At 40.3% G+C, this 18,190-nt stretch overlaps 2 protein-coding genes across 3 annotated transcripts in view; one reads left to right on the top strand and one right to left on the bottom strand.

Moving 5' to 3' along the window:
- LOC309347231 (receptor-interacting serine/threonine-protein kinase 2-like) overlaps window positions 1-11,731 on the top strand; it is a 28,736-nt gene extending 17,005 nt beyond the window's left edge. For both annotated transcript variants that reach the window (XM_081871579.1, XM_081871578.1), the window contains exons 8-13: window positions 2,025-2,186; window positions 3,494-3,579; window positions 4,436-4,504; window positions 5,643-5,805; window positions 9,463-9,675; window positions 10,082-11,731. In XM_081871579.1, coding sequence (XP_081727705.1) covers window positions 2,025-2,186; window positions 3,494-3,579; window positions 4,436-4,504; window positions 5,643-5,805; window positions 9,463-9,675; window positions 10,082-10,380 — 992 coding nt within the window. In that variant the 3' untranslated portion in view covers window positions 10,381-11,731. The remainder of the gene's footprint in view (window positions 1-2,024; window positions 2,187-3,493; window positions 3,580-4,435; window positions 4,505-5,642; window positions 5,806-9,462; window positions 9,676-10,081) is intronic.
- SMPD3 (sphingomyelin phosphodiesterase 3) overlaps window positions 1-18,190 on the bottom strand; it is a 251,449-nt gene that overhangs the window by 21,214 nt on the left and 212,045 nt on the right. The window lies entirely within an intron of this gene.

Raw genomic sequence — 18,190 nt, 5'->3', positions numbered from 1 at the left:
TATTTTCCTCCTAGCTTCTTCCCCCTAATATAAAAGAAGTGCTGTTTAATTTAACCTCCTCCTATCTGGTTTGGTCCTTTCCTAAATGCAACCACACTGGAATATTTTTCTGCTGGCTATCATTTGAAAAAGGAGCAGCTTCAAATGCCTTCTGAGTCTTTTAAGGGCCATGGCTACTGCTGCTTTTTATTCTTCCCTGATGGTTACAAATCTGCATCAAACATCTATAAGATACATCTCTATCCTGGGGCTTAACCACACTTACCTTTTGCTGCACTCTTTCCAGGCAGAGGTCTGTCATTAATACTCTGTGTCCGAGTGCAGCTTTGCCCTGAGCTTTCCCCACGAAAACACACTCTTTAAAGCTGAATCGGAGCAAATGTCAGTTCAGGTTTTCTGTGGCTTGACTTTTGCTCCAGTTTTAAAGAGCTTTAAAGAGCAGGTTTTTGCAGGAAAAGCTCTGGGGCAAAGAAAAAGGGGGAGTGGTGCTTGTACACAGAGCTTTAAATCCCGGACTATGCCTAGAAAGAGGTAAGTGTGGATAAGCCCCTAGTGGACTTGCCTGCTTTAACGAAAAAGAAAAATTTGTGGACATAACTAATTAAGTCCTTCAGTTCTGTGGGTGTGCTCTGTGTAGAACTTCAGTTGGATGCAACCCACAGACTTCTGCATCTTCATAATCTGGGGGTGGCTGAAGGATCCTCTAGTGAGTCTGCCAACTCCTGACACATATATTATAATTCCTTTACTAAGTATATATGTCACAGGGCTGGGCAGATCAGTCTATTTCTGGTTGGTGTCAGTTTTGCATGTCTGTGCTCATTTGGTGCGATTTTATTTTCTCTCTCTGCAGAACAATGGCAATTCGTTCATTTGTAGATTGGCTGAGTTTTGTTGGATTGATTGGGGCATTGATTTGTGTCTCACTTATGTTTTATGACTCGATTATGCTGTTCTACTATTGCTGAGTTGTTTCCAGTGATTTGTGGTTTTATTGAGTCATTGTGCAGTATGGTTTATTTTTGCCTACTCAACCATGTATATTACTTGGAGAATATTTATTGTTGGGTGACTTATAAATTGGTCTGTGCATAAACCTAACAATGCAGGTAGCTTTCAGGAGAGATCTAGCATTTGGGTACAGCCAACACCAGCTAAGGAAGCATGCATTGCATGTTTTTAAAATAGTCAGGCAAAGGGAGTAGCAAACAATTAGCCACTCCTCTCCAGAGATTCACCAGAGTTCCGTCCAATTCTTGGGCCCTGTACCCAGTGAGGGTTAGAATCTAGCAGAGGTTTCTATTGCTGAACTAGTCAGACAAGTTTCTCTGTAAGACAACAACCATAAATGGTCACCTAAGGGTTCTCATCAGCATCTCAAACAAATTAGCCCTAGAACCTCTGGAGTCTCTCACCACTCAGAGATTGGGGTGGCATGTACAATATGCTATGACCAATATACCCTATACTACCCCATCCTATGCATGTTTATGTAGTCAATAGGACTTCCAGGTCAGGGACTCCATGCATCACTTCTTCTTAACACATTTGACTTGGGTAGCTCCCAGATTGTTCTACCTGTTTGTTCTTTGTGGCTTCCATTCTTGCCTGGCACCAGCAGTCAACTAGGTGGGGTTAGCTGCATTCCCATTCCAGGAATAGGTGGCACAACTGAAGCATCTTTTCACAGTCTTGATTCTCTTCAAACATTGTGCAAGTAGCATCTTCTTCTAACAAAGCTAACAAAATGAAGGATACTGTATTGACAAACTGGAACATGTGCACAGGTGGGAAACCAAGATGATAAAGGGTCTGGAAGGAATTCCTTCCTACTCTGAATGGAAAATAAAGTAACTACAGTTACTTTTAGGTATATGCTGCCCTCTTGTGGCTGTTGTTTTCTTGCTTTCTTTGGTTACATGGAAATTTGATCCTGAGAGTGAACTGATTTGCCATGCAAATTACAGACTGTTGATATAAGTTTTGCGTACACACACACACAAAAAATTATTTTCCTACTTCAGGCAAGAAGTCTTTGATGGAAGCTGTGACAGGAGTCTGCAGTGGCTTGCGCCCTGGGATTGAACCAGAGTTCGTACCAAACAGTCTGCCACATAGCAACAAGCTGCTACAGCTCATGGCTCTCTGCTGGCACCAAGAGCCCAGCTACAGACCACATGCTACAGGTAACATCTATTGTTGCTCACCACTGGCAAACCATCGGGCTACCATTTCATAGGTCAGATCTGAAAATGAGTGTGTCAACTGAGGAAAAGCAGAGATAGCAATAAAGCATAAACCTTGTTGATTCTGCTCTTTACCTCAGTTGTTCTCTGTCTCACGGAGAGCTCATCTGTTTCCCTGCACTTTCTAAGCACAGGCCCACACTTTCCCAGTCTATGTATGAGCACTTTTTCTTTTTGCCCTGCGACTTTCCCCAGGAAAACCTGCTCTTTAATGCTGAGTTGGAACAAACAGCAGTTTGGGTTTCCCATGCAATTCTTTTCAGCAGTAAAGAGTGGGTTTTGGCAGGGAAAGTCCTGGTCAGGGGGAAAAAAGAAGAAGCACTTGCACACAGAGCTTTAAAGTACAAACCTATGCCTAAAAGCCAAGGCCAGATTTAGGTTTGATGAGGCCCTAAGCTACTGAAGGTAATGGGGCCCTTTATATGTCCAGCTGTCCTTTGTCAACAACAAATTGTCACTGTTTTTTGTGTTGAATATATGCTATATAGTAATTTATGGACCTAATAGGTATCTAAAGCCATTTGCACATAACAAATTGGAGCCTACACAACACAAAACACTGTTGCTGTATGTAGGTTTTATTTTATTTGTTTTTTCTCTTATATTTTGGAAATGTACATCCAGTTTCTTTTCCTTTACATTTTTTGGGGGGGCCCCAGAAGAGTGGGGCCCTAAGCTATAGCTTGTTTAGCTTATACGTAAATCCGACACTGCTAAAAGCACAGCAAAGAAGGAAGCCTGGATGAGCCCTTACCCTGAAAGGCTTGCCTCTGGCTATGGCTTTGTTTGTCAGAGGGTCTATGGGGAGGAGGTGATCTTTTTAGGAATTTGTGGTCTCAGCTATTTAGGACTTCAAACACCAACATGAATTGAATATGGCCTGGAAATGAACTGACAATCAGGGCAGCTGTTTTAAAACAAGGGTTATGTGAGTTCCAAATTGAACCACAGCTGATAATCTGTCTGCTGCACGGTGTGTAAATATGGTGTTTCTACCATATTTACCCTGTCTTGCACCGTCTGGGTGCAAGACTGTGTAATTGGAAGCCAGCTCAGATGCTGCAGCACCTATGTGAGCAAAGGTTACATGTCAAGGGGTTTTTGGTCTCTTAAATGCTAGCATATGGGGGGAGGAGGAGGGAGAGAGAAGGAGGAGATGTAAGCCAGCAACTGGTTCTGACCTGTGATAGTACAAAGATTTGCCTACAGGCACATAAATGCTGTTTTATTTGTTTTTTCTTCTACAGAATGCTCAATACTTCTAAGGGAAATTCTTGGCACATTTAGGAAGGAGATGATTTCCGACGCAATATACAACTTGATTCAAGCAAAGGTGAGTCATTTGTAAAAATAGTGATCTCGTTTCTCCCAATAATGGCCCCTATGTAGCCAAATGAAAACTACTCACACCTAAGTAAAATACCATCACCAGTCTCTGTGGAATTCTGAGGTATGCAAAACTGTAAAATAATAATAATAATAATAATAATAATAATAATAATAATAATAATAATAATAATAATAAAACTATCAGGTAGACTCCCTCCTAAAACCAACTGAATAAGTACTGAGCATGCTTGGCAGGCAGGAATCGCTGAGCTGACTGCTGGAGGAAAATAGAAATTTTCTATTGGAATTGGAATAAAGTATGAAGTCCCAATGATTTCAGTGGGAGAGTTATGCATGTGTACTCTCTGTAGCATGTTAGGTTTTTTAAAATGCCCAAACTAACCAGAAGTATGGTTAAACGAATTGGCGGGTATACTGTGAGGTAACAGTGCCGTTCAGATACCCTTCGTGCACCTGGATGCCTCGAAGAAGAACACCCAGTGCTATTGAGAAAGGTGATCCCAAATCTCCAGGCTCTCTCTGTTGCACATGACTAGCAGGTTGTTCAATGAGTTCCAGGGCAAACATCCCGATGGCTTAGAGCACTGGGAATATATAAGCAAGGAAGAAGAAGTTTGCTTCTCCAAAAATGTAAACAAATTTGGATGAGCTTTTCAGTAAACTTACCTATACTGACAAAGACACTGGTTATGAAACTAAGAGCAGCAGTTGATCCGATGAAAGCAGGGAACGTTGAGATATTTGGTATTAAGCAATTCCAGGGGGGCCTTTTCCAGAATTAATGTGATGTACCTGTACTTCCTCTTAACTCTGTTTCATGCCGTATTCCTCTCTTCCAGGACTGTGCAATAGATTCTGCCAAAGGTCCAGCTTCTCATGCACTTAAAACACATGCGTGCAACTTAGAGGTGAGCATTGGAAGCAGCTCAATACTACATCAGACCAAGTGGTCTATCTAGTTTGTTGTTGCCTGCGCTGCCTGGTAGAGGCTTTCCCGGGTTTCAGACAAGGGCCATTTTGTAGAAGGGTCAAGGTGTTGGTTTCCAGATGTGTTGCAGTATTTTGAGCAGGCTACTAATGTGGGCTGTCTCTGACCTGGATGTCATTGTGCAAGGATGGAAAGGGAATGGGGTTTTTCCCACTTTATTTTTACACATTTTTCAAATTACATAAAACATATTACATCCATCCATCATCTTACCATAGTAAGTAAGGACTTCCCTACTTATCTTTCAATGGCATCCTAGTCTATGTTCTATAGCCACGATAATGTTTTGTAATCCATGTATTCTTTTTTATCTTTTTTAAACCAAGACAGTGTTAAAAATAATAAGGAAAACAGGGTGAGAGAACTATATGTTATCTGCATATCATGTTACTAGAATCTATCTAGATTTATTTTTTATTCTTATCCTTATTTTAGTTTTATTTTTATTCTTATCCTTATTCATCTTAGCAAATTTCTGGGAGGTGCACTGTTGTGTCTCTACCACTCATTTTAACATTACTTCTGCTGATTTCAATATGTCACAAAACCACAATGCGGGTTTTTCTTTAAAATGAGAAAACCTTAGGCTTCTCAAACAAGTTCACTGCACTTTCCTCCTGTGTCCATCCACTTGGAAGCTCCCTTGGACGTGATGCTTAGGAAAGAATGTTTTGAAGTTTGTAATTGCCACATTTGTTTTATTTTTATTTTTTAAAAAAAATGGTTGAGGAGGACAGCCTTCCCATTCCTTGTGATTCTGCAGAGACCCTTTTGATGGTCTCTGTGTTACTAGAAGCTACAAAAATGGAATTCATCAGACTCCACCTTCTGTGGATTGAAAGGATCCTCCTGCCCATGGAAGGCTGCAGAGGGAAGGCTGGAATCAGCAAAAGTCACCACCTCCTCCAATCTGTGGGAGAGAAGTCTGGATCTAAGCTATAACTATTTTATTTATTCTGTCTTTAATTTATGCAGTGCTCTGGGTTCTGATGTCAAAAGCCAGTGCATTTACTAATATTATTATCCAAAGTAGATTTACTGTTCCTTGTTTGTTGCAGGTTATCTGTCCTCAGAACAACAACAGGCTCAACAAGGAAGTTGCTCTAAAATCGCATAGCTTGTCTGACCTTCACCTTGAGCGGCGTGCAGGAAGGACAGGGAAGCACAGCAGCCAGACAGACTTGGCCAGCAACACTACTCAAAACAGAGCGCTAGAAAGAGGTAGTATTTTTATGAACTCCTAAATCTACCATACATATGGGTAGGGATGGGGGGAGAAATTCAGCTTTGTTTGCATTTTAACGAGAAGCTACCTCAATTCACACTTCTCAGATTAACATGCAAACTGAAACAAAACTACAAGTTTTGTGATGTAGTTCTCCAGCCAAAAACTATGTACAAAAAATGCATTCCGTAATGAAAGTAACACAACCTGAGTAACACATCCTGATCAAATTTGCAGATGACACCAAACTGGGAGGGGTGGCTAACACCCCAGAGGACAGGATCACACTTCTAAACGACCTTGGCAGATTAGAGAACTGGGCCAAAACAAACAAGATGAATTTTAACAGGGAGAAATGTAAAGTATTGCACTTGGGCAAAAAAAATGAGAGGCACAAATACAAGATGGGTGACACCTGGCTTGAGAGCAGTACATGTGAAAAGGATCTAGGAGTCTTGGTTGACCACAAACTTGACATGAGCCAACAGTGTGACGCGGCAGCTAAAAAAGCCAATGCAATTCTGGGCTGCATCAATAGGAGTATAGCATCTAGATCAAGGGAAGTAATAGTGCCACTGTATTCTGCTCTGGTCAGACCTCGCCTGGAGTACTGTGTCCAGTTCTGGGCACCACAGTTCAAGAAGGACACTGACAAACTGGAACGTGTCCAGAGGAGGGCAACCAAAATGGTCAAAGGCCTGGAAACGATGCCTTATGAGGAACGGCTAAGGGAGCTGGGCATGTTTAGCCTGGAGAAGAGGAGGTTAAGGGGTGATATGATAGCCATGTTCAAATATATAAAAGGATGTCACATAGAGGAGGGAGAAAGGTTGTTTTCTGCTGCTCCGGAGAAGCGGACACGGAGCAATGGTTCCAAACTACAAGAAAAAAGATTCCACCTAAACATTAGGAAGAACTTCCTGACAGTAAGAGCTGTTCGACAGTGGAATTTGCTGCCAAGGAGTGTGGTGGAGTCTCCTTCTTTGGAGGTCTTTAAGCAGAGGCTTGACAACCATATGTCAGGAGTGCTCTGATGGTGTTTCCTGCTTGGCAGGGGGTTGGACTCAATGGCCCTTGTGGTCTCTTCCAACTCTATGATTCTATGATTCTAACAATGCATTATGTCACAGGGAATGGCTTGCCAGAAAATAAAATAAAATAAAATAAAATAATGTTTATATCAGTCCAAACTGCATACAGAAATGTGAATAGTGTCGGGAGAAATTGGTACTAAAATTTTGTTTATTCTTATTTGTTTTTTTAGAATTTATATACCTCTTTATAACTGCAGGTCTCAGGACAGTTCATAACATACAACACAAAAAACACAATGTGTGAGAGAGTCTGGAGAGGGGGCTTTAACCCTTTACTCTTGCTGTAGTCCTGCTCAGAATCAACCCCACTCCCATTCCTTGATTTTAAAAAAAGGAATAGGAAAAAGGAAAATAATCGAATTGTGGTGTCCAACTCTTTGATATTGTTACATAATTAATTCACATGATGTGCAATGCCTGTTACAGGAGGGGAGACGCTCACTGGGCATTAGTCCCAGCACCCAGCTGAGCTGATGGGAGCAGGGCAGGGATCTTATTTCTTAAGAAACATGCCCTTTTCCCACTTATCATTTTAAAATCAAGCACACATTATCACCAATATCCTTAACAAACAAATCGTAGTAAATAGTAAGATGTGCATATAGACACACCAAATGAAGTTTGTATTATAACACCATCTAGCGCTTAATCATAAGCAAAATAAGGAAAAAAGAAGTAAAGGTTGAAATAGGATCCAAGATTCAGATTCAAGTAGAATAAGAAGACGTATGCCTGAAGAATAATCATAAACAAAACTTATAAAATTGCCAAGAAAGGGTTATAACTAACCCCTACCACCTCACTATTCCAAAGTTCTATAAATTGTACCTTGTCCTGTTCAAATCCCTGTTTGTCTCTCTCCTTTTCGGAGTATCCCTGGTATGGGAAAATCCAGATGAGGGAGGGGAAAGTGTGGGAAAGCAGTGATTTGAAAGGGAACATCATATGGACAATGGAGGATTAATGGAGATACAGGAAGCTTCCTATCCACATTAAATGTCAGTGTGGAGGAACCCCAGATCTCCTGGTCCACCTTGGCAAACAAAAGAGCTGCATTCAAAGCACAATTGGAGAGCTACATCTGTAGCGGTGGGGGCATGTCTTCTGCTTCGCAGCTCCATTGGTAGACTTGCAGTTAGATGCATTTCCAAAAACAATTTGAGAGCACAGGTCAGGCTGGTGGCTGGAAAGCAAGTACTAAAGCAGCACCTCCTATGTAGCTGTAACTCACAGGGATGGCTGCAACCTGCCTAATACATCCTTCCTAATACTGACATCTGCTCTTTAGTTGGCTCTGTTGATCTGAGAAAGGAGAAGTGTCTGTTGGCATAAGCAAACCCAATCAAGGTCTAGATACACAGGCAAAAGCCAGGTGTAACTGGAATCTGCCTGGCTTTGTCCTACTGCACTCACTGTTTTCCTGACAGGATCCCAACATTTCAGCAGGATGCAAAACAAGTCTGAACAAACAAGTCTAAAGTTTGAAGGTCACCTTAGAGTCACTTCCCATCTGATTTCTGCTCTGTTTTTAAGACAAGTAGGGAAGTGCCTGGGAAACAGGCAAAGAAGCTCATGTTTTGTAAATGTGGGGGAAAAAAATGCATCCAGGAAACCTCACCAAAGCTTGCCCAAAGCATCTGCAGACATTCCATACGCGTCACAGATCTTAAGGGTATGAATAGAAAATGTGCAAAGCAGCTTTTATTCTGAAGTGGAACATTTCTTCCACACTATTAATATGACAGAAATGGTTTTGGGAACCAAAGTCATGATGTTCTTCTTATAGAGCTCAAAAAAATAAATATATTGCCACTGAGGACCTTAAACTGAGTTACTTTCCACAGAGGAGCACAAAGATTGGTATTAATAGCATAATTTCACTTCCTAAGAATACCAGCTTTATTTTTTAAAAAATAAATAAATAAATAAATAAATAAAAGGCAAGTTTCTACTCCTTATTGCTGGGAAAATGGGTGAAAATGCATTAGCAGTACCTGCAGACATATTTTTTTAAAAGCCCAGGGGGTGGCTAAAACGTTTGTGGTAGTCTAGGAACAGGGCAGTGGTATTCTTTGTAGTTCCTTGTCCTTCCACATGACCATATAAAGCACATATACTAACAGCAAACTCAATTCTGCAAGTATAGATAATACTGAGCTACTGGATAATAAGGCAGCTTCCTATTAGGTACCAAATAAGCCCAATAAAAACCTACTGCAGCATTCTCTACAGTGTGTTGTTCTTCTTCTCTCTTTGTCCTCCTTTCTCAATTTTTCTCTGCGACCTATATAGCAGAAACAACCCCACTCCATGCCTCTGTTCTTCCAAGTCCTCCCCCCTGCAGTACACTTGAGCCTAATTCCAAACAGCCAGCATGGGTGGGGAGAGAACCAGCCTCAGAATCCCCCCCCACACACACACCCTGTCGCCCCATCACAGCAACAAACAGTTAATAAAGTATCTTGTGGCTTCTGTACATAAAACTTATGCACTGTCCATTATTCCCTCCCTGATTCACAACTCACACTATATATTTATATATATTTGGTATTTCTGTAGGTCATCTCTTCTGTGGCAGCAAAGAGTCAAGTCCTCCACATTCCTCTTCCCCTTTCCTTACTCCCAATTCAAGCCTACTTGTAAAAAGTCCTTCCACATTTTGCAAAGAGTCAGAGGGCTGGCAACCGCGGCTGCCGCGACTAGTGCAGGCACCTGATGACAGCCCTTCGTACAGCAACCTTCGGAACAATGGGCTTGAAAACCCAGTAACAGGTGAGATTTAAAAATGAAAGGGGTGCTGCATTTTGGGGGTCGGGGGAGATACGCTACCACCACTTGGAATACGGTACTAACTTACTGTGCTTTGTAACTGTATGGAGCCAGTGTGGTGTAGTGGTTAGGGTGTCAAACAAGAACCCCTGAGCCCAGCATTGAAATCCTCACTCAGTAAGGAAGGTCACCTTGGGCTGGTCACTGCTTCTCAGCCTAACCCACTTCACAGAGTTGTATGAAGTGGCGTTGGTTGGGAGCAGAGGAGTCGTAAATAAAGTATAGCCCATTAGGTTTAGTTAGGAAACCTCCCACAGCATTTGGAGGTGGGGGGTGTTAGTGGGGCTACAAATGGCTTGGCTATTACTTTTGTATTTGATGAAAAAAATATTTTTTTCTGTGGGCCCAGGTCCTTACTGCAAAGAGGGAAACTGCTCTATCCTAGCCTGCGGGCGAGAAACTATCTTGAGATGCATGACGGAAGGGCGCTTGAACCACCTCCTAGACATTCTGCGTTCCCAGCAGCTCTTGTCCAGGACGGACTACGAAATGATCACTTCGTTCCCCACCTTGACTGGCCGGGCCCGTGCTTTGCTCGACACTTGCCTTGGCCTTGGGGAGAAGGCAGCCCAGACTGTGGTGGCTGTTCTGTCAGCCAGCAAGTGCAGCCCTTTCCTGCGAAGCATCCAGGCAAACACAGTAAATTAAATTATTTATCTCCCAGCATTTTGGAGAGTTGGTTAAAAAGGAAAAAAGTCTGCGAACTGATGATTTGCAGCGGCCTTGTTCCTTTGCGCCATCGTTACCCTGCGTCATGGATTAGAGTCTAGCATGACTTCTGCTCAGAGAACGTTCTCTTCTGAAAGAAGAAGCATGAGCTGGATGAAAAGGTCAAGCCACCCGCTGCCTGAAGCAGTAGCAGCTGCATCCTTTTAATACAGTCACCCAGTGGTGGAATGATGGTGTGGCTGGTCAATTTTGGCTCTTGAGCTCCTTGCTCTTACTCGAAGAGGACAGACCACAGGACCCCTTGTTTTTCTGTCGTCTGAGAGCAGATTGCTGAAACTTGGCAAATAATGTTTAAAAAGGAAAGGGCATTTAAGGGCAGAGCTGCCCCTGTGAAGCAGAGAGAAAAGGCTGCCAGAGTGAGCAGAATTAAATACAACTAAGCCATCGCCACAGCAGGCACCTTATTTAAAACAAAATTTCATTAATGGCGGAGTTTGAGGTAGGCTTTCAAGCAGTCAGTGAGGCATTTTGCTCAAGTGTTCTTGAACAAATTATTTTTGGTGCCTGCCCCTGAAATTTAGGTGGCATGAATGTGGAGAACTTCTGAAGTGATGCTTTTGAACATGCCAGTGTGAAGACTGTTAGCATTCTGTTGCCAGCTGTGTCTGCTGATATCAGCAGGGGATGTTGTGTACTTGGCCGTGTGCAGAGGCCCAGAGGATGGTGAGGAAGGAAGGCATATGTAGGCACCTGGATCAACCTGCTACCAAAGATAGGCTGGTTTATATACAATTATTTAAATTATTTGAAACAATTACTCTCTACTACCTTTCGGTAAATTCCAGAATGGTGTACAATATGCTATTATTAACAAAAATCAGGCAGTTTTTGAAACAAGCAGTAGCTGAGCGTGTAAAAATATGCACGCAAAGATGAATTAAAATAGCTTTCCAGAGGATCCCACATGGATAAATGAGAGTCGCTATGCCCAGTGTGAAGAAAGGTAACAGGTTGGCACAAAAGTGACTAGAACCCATTCTTTGATTTGTGAAATTGGAGCCTGACTTGGGATGATTACTTTTTAAAAATACGTATGTGTGGACAGAGAGAGGAAACCTTCTGAACTTTTAATGGATGGCTTGTGGCTTTTGTAAAAAAATAAAAATTAAAATTGAGGCCATCTTATGTAAGATTGTGTTAGGAAACTACTCATAAATAAGCCTTATTGTTTGACCACAAAAATATGTGTAAGCAGATAAACATCATGCAGCATGAATGATTTAAAATCATGCATTAACTGAATAAACATGTGATAAAACTGCTGTTTAAACTGTAGTTTAACTCTTTCTTTAAAGGTAATTTGCTTCCAAACGTTTTATGAAGCAAGCAACAAATGTAATGAATAACAATAGTAATAACAACAGGCTTAGTTTTTCAGCAGAGATTGTGACATGAGATCTTCATGAACATTGTTGTTAAAATACACACACCACCTTTCTTCTGGGCATTACAGGCATTGACATCCCCAAGGGTATAAGAAAATTCTTTTTATATGCAACCGCAGCCGCAAGAGTGCTCATTGCGACATATTGGAAAAATGACAAACTCCTTACCCAGAGTGGAATGGTTACTCAAATTGACAAAATATGCAGAATTAGCCTCCCTTTCGGAAATAATCAGATAAACCCAGACAAGAGTTCATTCTAGAATGGGATAATTTCAAAAACTATTTGAAAAATAGCTGTAACTTAAACATGGTAGTTGCCTTTGTAAATAATATATATGATGGAAAATGATATCGAAATCGTAAAAAGATTTTTTATAAATTAATAATGACAAATCAAAGCAAGATGTTTAATATAAAGGAAAGCACATAGTTGAAATTGCATGTATCTTCTGTGATATTTTTACTGGATTGATGACAGTGAAGATGACTATATATATGGAAAATGAATAATAAAGCATAAAAAAAATACACACACCAACTTTCCACAGCAAATGCATCAACACAGGAAGTTGCCTTATACCAAGTCTATCAACTCTTCTTTCAGGATTTCAGCCTTTCCTGTCCCAACCTGTTGGAGATGCAGGGGTTGAATCTGGGACCTTCTGCATGCAAAATATCTGCTCTGCTACCAGCTGTGCCCCCCCCCAATAATTGTTGAAGTAAACATATGTTGCCGGGGGACATAATTCATAGCGCAGCACAGAACGTCCCAGGTTCAACAGTTCTGATCAGGGAGCCAGCCATCTAAACATGTAAAATTAAATATCAGCAAATAATCCTAATAAACATTTTTCACATGGCTGTGCTGGGGATTGAACCTGCGACCTTCTGCACGCAAAGCAGAAACTCTGCCACTGAGCTATGACCCTTCTCCAGACTAATGAAAGAAATTGTGAATGCCCGCCCCCCCCTTTCCTTTACATTTGAAAACAGCTGTAATTTTTCAGAGGCAAGCCAAGCGCAGCCCAACTCCAGAGACCTGCTTACAAATGATCCAGGGAAGAAACAGCAGAGCTGTGTAATGATTAGCTGGCTCTGTTGAAATGTAAGTGTCAGTCTTTTCATCTTTTTTTCCCCCTAATGGGACTCCTGCCTTTAACAACTGCCCCAAACCTTAATATTCAGCAAGTGAATACAGTGGTACCTCAGGTTACATACACTTCAGGTTACAGACTCTGCTAACCCAAAAATAGTACCTCGGGTTAAGAACTTTGCTTCAGGATGAGAACAGAAATTGCGCAGCAGCAGCGGGAGGCCCCATTAGCTAAAGTGGTGCTTCAGGTTAAGAACAGTTTCAGGTTAAGAACGGACCTCCAGAATGAATTAAGTTCTTAACCTGAGGTACCACTGTATTGGCACCACTTGGCAAAAATTCTCACCAGCTGCATTGAATCAGAGGCTCTGTACTAGAAACTTTAAGCAATCCTACTTGCAGGCATTGGAAGCGGCACATAAAACGTCAGAGCACCCAGCTGGCAAGTTATTGCTAGACCGATGCTGTAACAGACACAGTGCTCAGTTAAACTATGGAACTCACTTCCACAGGGGGCAGCAGTGGCCACCAACTTGAGTGGCTTTTAAAGAAGATTAGACAAATTCATGGAGGAGAGAGCTATCAGTCACTACTAGCTACAATAGCTGTGCTCTGCCTCCACCGCTGAAAGCAGCAATGCTTCTGAATACCAGTTGCTGGGAAGCACAGGAAGAGAGAGAGAGTTCCTGCGCTCGTGTCCAGCTTGCCGGTTTCCTACAGGCATCTGGTTGGCCACTGTGAGAACAGGATGCTGGACTAGATGGGTCAGATCCAGCAGGCTCTTGTGCATAAATGGATGCCTAAATCCGCAATCCTATTTGCAGACATAGGGAGCTCCCTAGATAGATTAGTGTCCCCAAAGCGGCAAAGTACTGTGGGATCAATGCTATGTGTTAGAATGGATGCAAAAATGAGCCGTCCTACTTACAGGCAGGGGGAGCTCTACATGTGCATCAGAGCACCCACTATCGCTGGATCAGTGCTATATGGAAGAAAGGATGCATAATATCTTTCCTCTTGCTCAACAATTTGCCCCAGTTTAATGTTCTGCTTCTAAATTCCCTCAGGACAACTAGGCATCATCACACTAGTGCCAAAACCATAACCTACATGTTTCTGTTGAGACGGAACTTCTCAAGCTGCTGCAAGAAACACTTTGCCCACTCTTTGCCTTTTGCATGAACATGAAATGAATGGGTGGTCATTTCCCGCTAAGCAAAGGAAGGAGAGATTTTTAACACACTTACACAAATTGCATAATCATGGAGGCATCTTCTACTAGAGGTAGGGATGTTGGGAGTGGCTGCTATGAATGAGAACCTCTGAACAAACACAAGCAGGATCTAGAATTACAAGAGGCAAATACAGCTGACATGCTCTGCTCTTAGTCCTATAACAATTTGTCACTAACTTTAAGGGCTTGGAACTGAAGGGCAGGCATCCATGAAACTTCCCCTTGGTTTTTCTTTTGGGGGGGGGTAATGGGCAGTCAGGTAGCAGGGAAGGGTTTTCTTTTTTAACTGCTTTCATATTCCAGATTCAAAATTGCTCCTCTTCCTCCAAAGGCCACAACTATGTAGTAAGGGGAGCTAAGGAGGCTGGGAATTGCCACTGAACAACCAGAACGCAAATGCAGAATATATCATTTAAGTAAATTAAATGTATTTAAATATTAGTAAGATACATTTTTACATTTTGTTTTTTCCCCCCATTTCTTTTTATTGAGTTTCACTTAAATAACCAAAAGAAAAAATAAATCAACAATTTCAGAAGAGATATCCAAACATAACACAGAAGTAACATCAGTTTCTGTTACAGTTCTTTGTCTTCTTACTTAAATCTTTATATCTTTAAATATTTAAATCTTTCCTCTACACACCTATTGACCTCCTTCCCTCCCGATTTCGGGCTTCTTAATAAAAATACTTTCTTTTTCCTGCAGCTGTTAATTGTTAATGGTTTACGCATCGTAAGATCTATATCAAACCTGCTATAGTTTTTAAGTTTCTATAATTCCCTTCAATGTATACCATAAATTTATTCCAGTCACTAATAAACTTTGTATTTTTTTGGTTTCTGATTTTTTGTGTCATTTTTGCTAATTCAACAAATTCAAATAATTTTATTTGCCAATCTCTGATCGCTGGGGTGTTTGGACTTTTCCAATTTTGTGCAATTAATATTCTAGCCGCAACTGTAGCATACTGGAATAATATTTTCTTTTTAAATTTCATCCCCAATTATTCCTAATAGGAAGGCCTCTGGTCTTTTGGGGAAAGTGTATTTAAATATTTTTTTTAACTCATTATAAATAAGTTCCCAGAATTTCTTCATTTCTTCGCATGTCCACCACATATGGTAGAAATTGCCTTCTTTGATTTTACACTTCCAGCAGGCCTTATTTTCTGTTTTATACATTTCCCCTAATTTTGCCGGTGTGATGTACCACCTATACATCATCTTTTCCAAATTTTCTCTGAGTGTGACACATGCCATAAATTTCATTCCACTAGTCCATAATTTCAACCACTTATCATATTCTATATTGTGTCCCAAATCCATTGCCCATTTTGTCATGACCTCCTTTATTTCTTCATCTTTGGTGTCCCATTCTAATAGTATGTTATACATTTTGGATAATAACTTGGATTTACCTTCAATTATTTCTATCTGAAATTTAGATTTTTTTCTCATTTATCCCTACTTTTTTATCTTCCTTCCATGCTGCATTTATTTGATGGAATTGCAGCCAGCCTGTTAATTTGTCTTTCAACTCCTCATATGTTCTCATCTTCCATCCGCTTTCTGATCTTATCAGTAGGTCTTCATAGGTCAATCTTTCTCCTTCCATATTTGCTTTTTTAGTAGTTAAAATGTCGATTGGCGATAACCACCAGGGTGTTTTCCATTCTAAAAGTTTTTTGTTTTTCTCCCAAACTTCATATAGTGGCCCTCTAATAATATGGTTTGAAAAACCTTTGTGTACCTTTTCTTTATTTAGCCACAAATAGGCGTGCCAACCGAATCTGTTGTTGAAGCCTTCTAGGTCTAGCAGATCAGTGTTTTCCAAATTAATCCAATCTTTGATCCAACAGAGGCAGGAGGCCTCGAAGTATAATTTCAGATTAGGTACCGAGAATCCCCCTCTTTCTTTCCGATCTGTAAGTAATTTAAATCTAATTCTCAGACTATTCCCGTGCCATATAAATTTCGAAAGAGTTTTTTGCCAATCTGTAAACATTTTGGAGCCTCTAATCACTGGGATATTTTGGAACAAAAATAACATTCTTGGGAGTACGTTCATTTTTATTGCCGCCATCCTTCCCGTCCACGAAAGTTTCACTCTCTTCCTTGTATCTAGATCTTTTTTAATCTCCTTCCATGTTGTAAGATAGTTATCCTGAATTAAATTTATGTTTTTTGTAGTTAGCCAAATTCCCAAATACTTTTTTTTTTTTGCCACCTTGATTCCATTCTGTATCTCCAATTTTTCTCTTTCATCTTTTCCCAAATTTTTAGTCAACATTTTTGTCTTTAGTTTATTTAATTTAAAACTGGATAGCTTGCCAAATTCTTCTAACATCTCCAAGGCCTTACTAACACTTTCTTGCGGATTTTCTAGGGATAACATCAGATTGTCTGCGTACGCTTTTAGTTTGTATTCTTTTGCTCCTATTTTAATGCCTCAAATCTCTGGTGTTACTCTTATTTTATACGTGATTACCTCTAGTACCATAATGAATAAAAGTGGGGATAGAGGGCATCCCTGTCTTGTTCCTTTTTCAATTTTAAATGAATTTGTTAGATTATTGTTTATAATCAGTTTAGCAGATTGGTTCGAATAAATTGCTTTTATTCCTTCCATAAACTCGCCCTCTAGCCCTGCTTTCTCCATACTTTTTAATAGGAACTGCCATGAAACATTGTCGAATGCCTTCTCGGCAGTGATGAAAATCAGCGCCGCAGGTACTTCATTCTTACATTCCAAATATTCAATGATGTTTATGGTATGCCTTACATTATCTTTAAGTAACCTATTTGGAAGGAATCCTGCTTGATCCTTATGTATTAGATTTACTAGACATTTTTTAAGTCTGCTTGCCATCACCTCCGCGAAGATTTTATAATCGTTATTTAATAGTGATATGGGTCTGTAGTTTTTAATATTTAATTTATCCGTATCCGGTTTAGGGATCATCGTAATGTGAGCCTGCTTCCGTGTCTCTGGTGCCCTTCCTCCTCTTAATATGTTGTTCATGATATCACATAGCACTGGCATTAGTTGGTTTTCCAGTACTTTATAATATTTAGCGGTCCTGGGGCTTTCCCTGGTTTCATCTTCCTTATCGCTTCTTGGATCTCTTCTGCCTTTATGGGGTTATTTAATTGAATTCTTTCTTCCTCTGTTATAGTCTTCCCACTGTAATCTTTTAAATATTTTTCTATTCGGGTTATCTCTTCGTCTTCCTTTTTATACAACTTCTCATAAAATTTGAGGAAATTTTTCTTTATTTCTTTTGGATCTTCTATCAATTGCTCCTCTATTTTTATCTTGTTTATCTTGTTTTGTTTTTGCCTTCTTCGCAATTGCCAAGCTAATAATTTACCTGTTTTATTAGCTGACTCAAAATATTTTTGTTTCATTAACTTAATTTTCCATTCAATTTCTTGACTTGTTAACATTGAATACTGTGTTTGTAGCATTTTTATTATTTGTATGTTTTGTTCATCTTTCGGATTTGTTGTTAATATTTTCTCACATTCTCTTAGCTGACTAAGAATTTCCTCTTTCTTTTGTTCTCTTACTTTCCTCTTATAGCTGTTTTGCTGAATAAAAAACCCTCTTAAAACCGCCTTGCTGGTGTCCCAGACTATATCCATACTTGTTTCTTTATTAAGATTCAGGCTGAAATAATCTTTTAAGGTGGCTTTGGCTTTTTCAACAACATCTTCACTCTCCAATAAATATTCATTCAATCTCCATCTGAACCCGCCCTGTGATGTGCCTTTTATTTTGAAAACTATCGGATTATGATCAGAGAAGGTTCTAGGTTGGATTTCACACTTTATAGTTCTTAATGTGAGTTCCCTTGAGACCCAGATTTGATCAATTCTGCCCCAGCTCTTATGTGGCTCTGAAAAGAAGGTGAATTGCTTCTCTATTGGGTGTTTGTATCTCCAGATGTCTATTAAATCTAATTTTTCCTCCAAATTGTTAAAGGATCTTGGCAGTTTCCCTTGGTTACGTT

Source organism: Podarcis erhardii, assembly GCF_964252035.2.
Source record: "Podarcis erhardii genome assembly, chromosome: 7".
NCBI lineage: Eukaryota > Metazoa > Chordata > Lepidosauria > Squamata > Lacertidae > Podarcis > Podarcis erhardii.
This window is presented reverse-complemented; position numbering and strand designations above follow the sequence as displayed.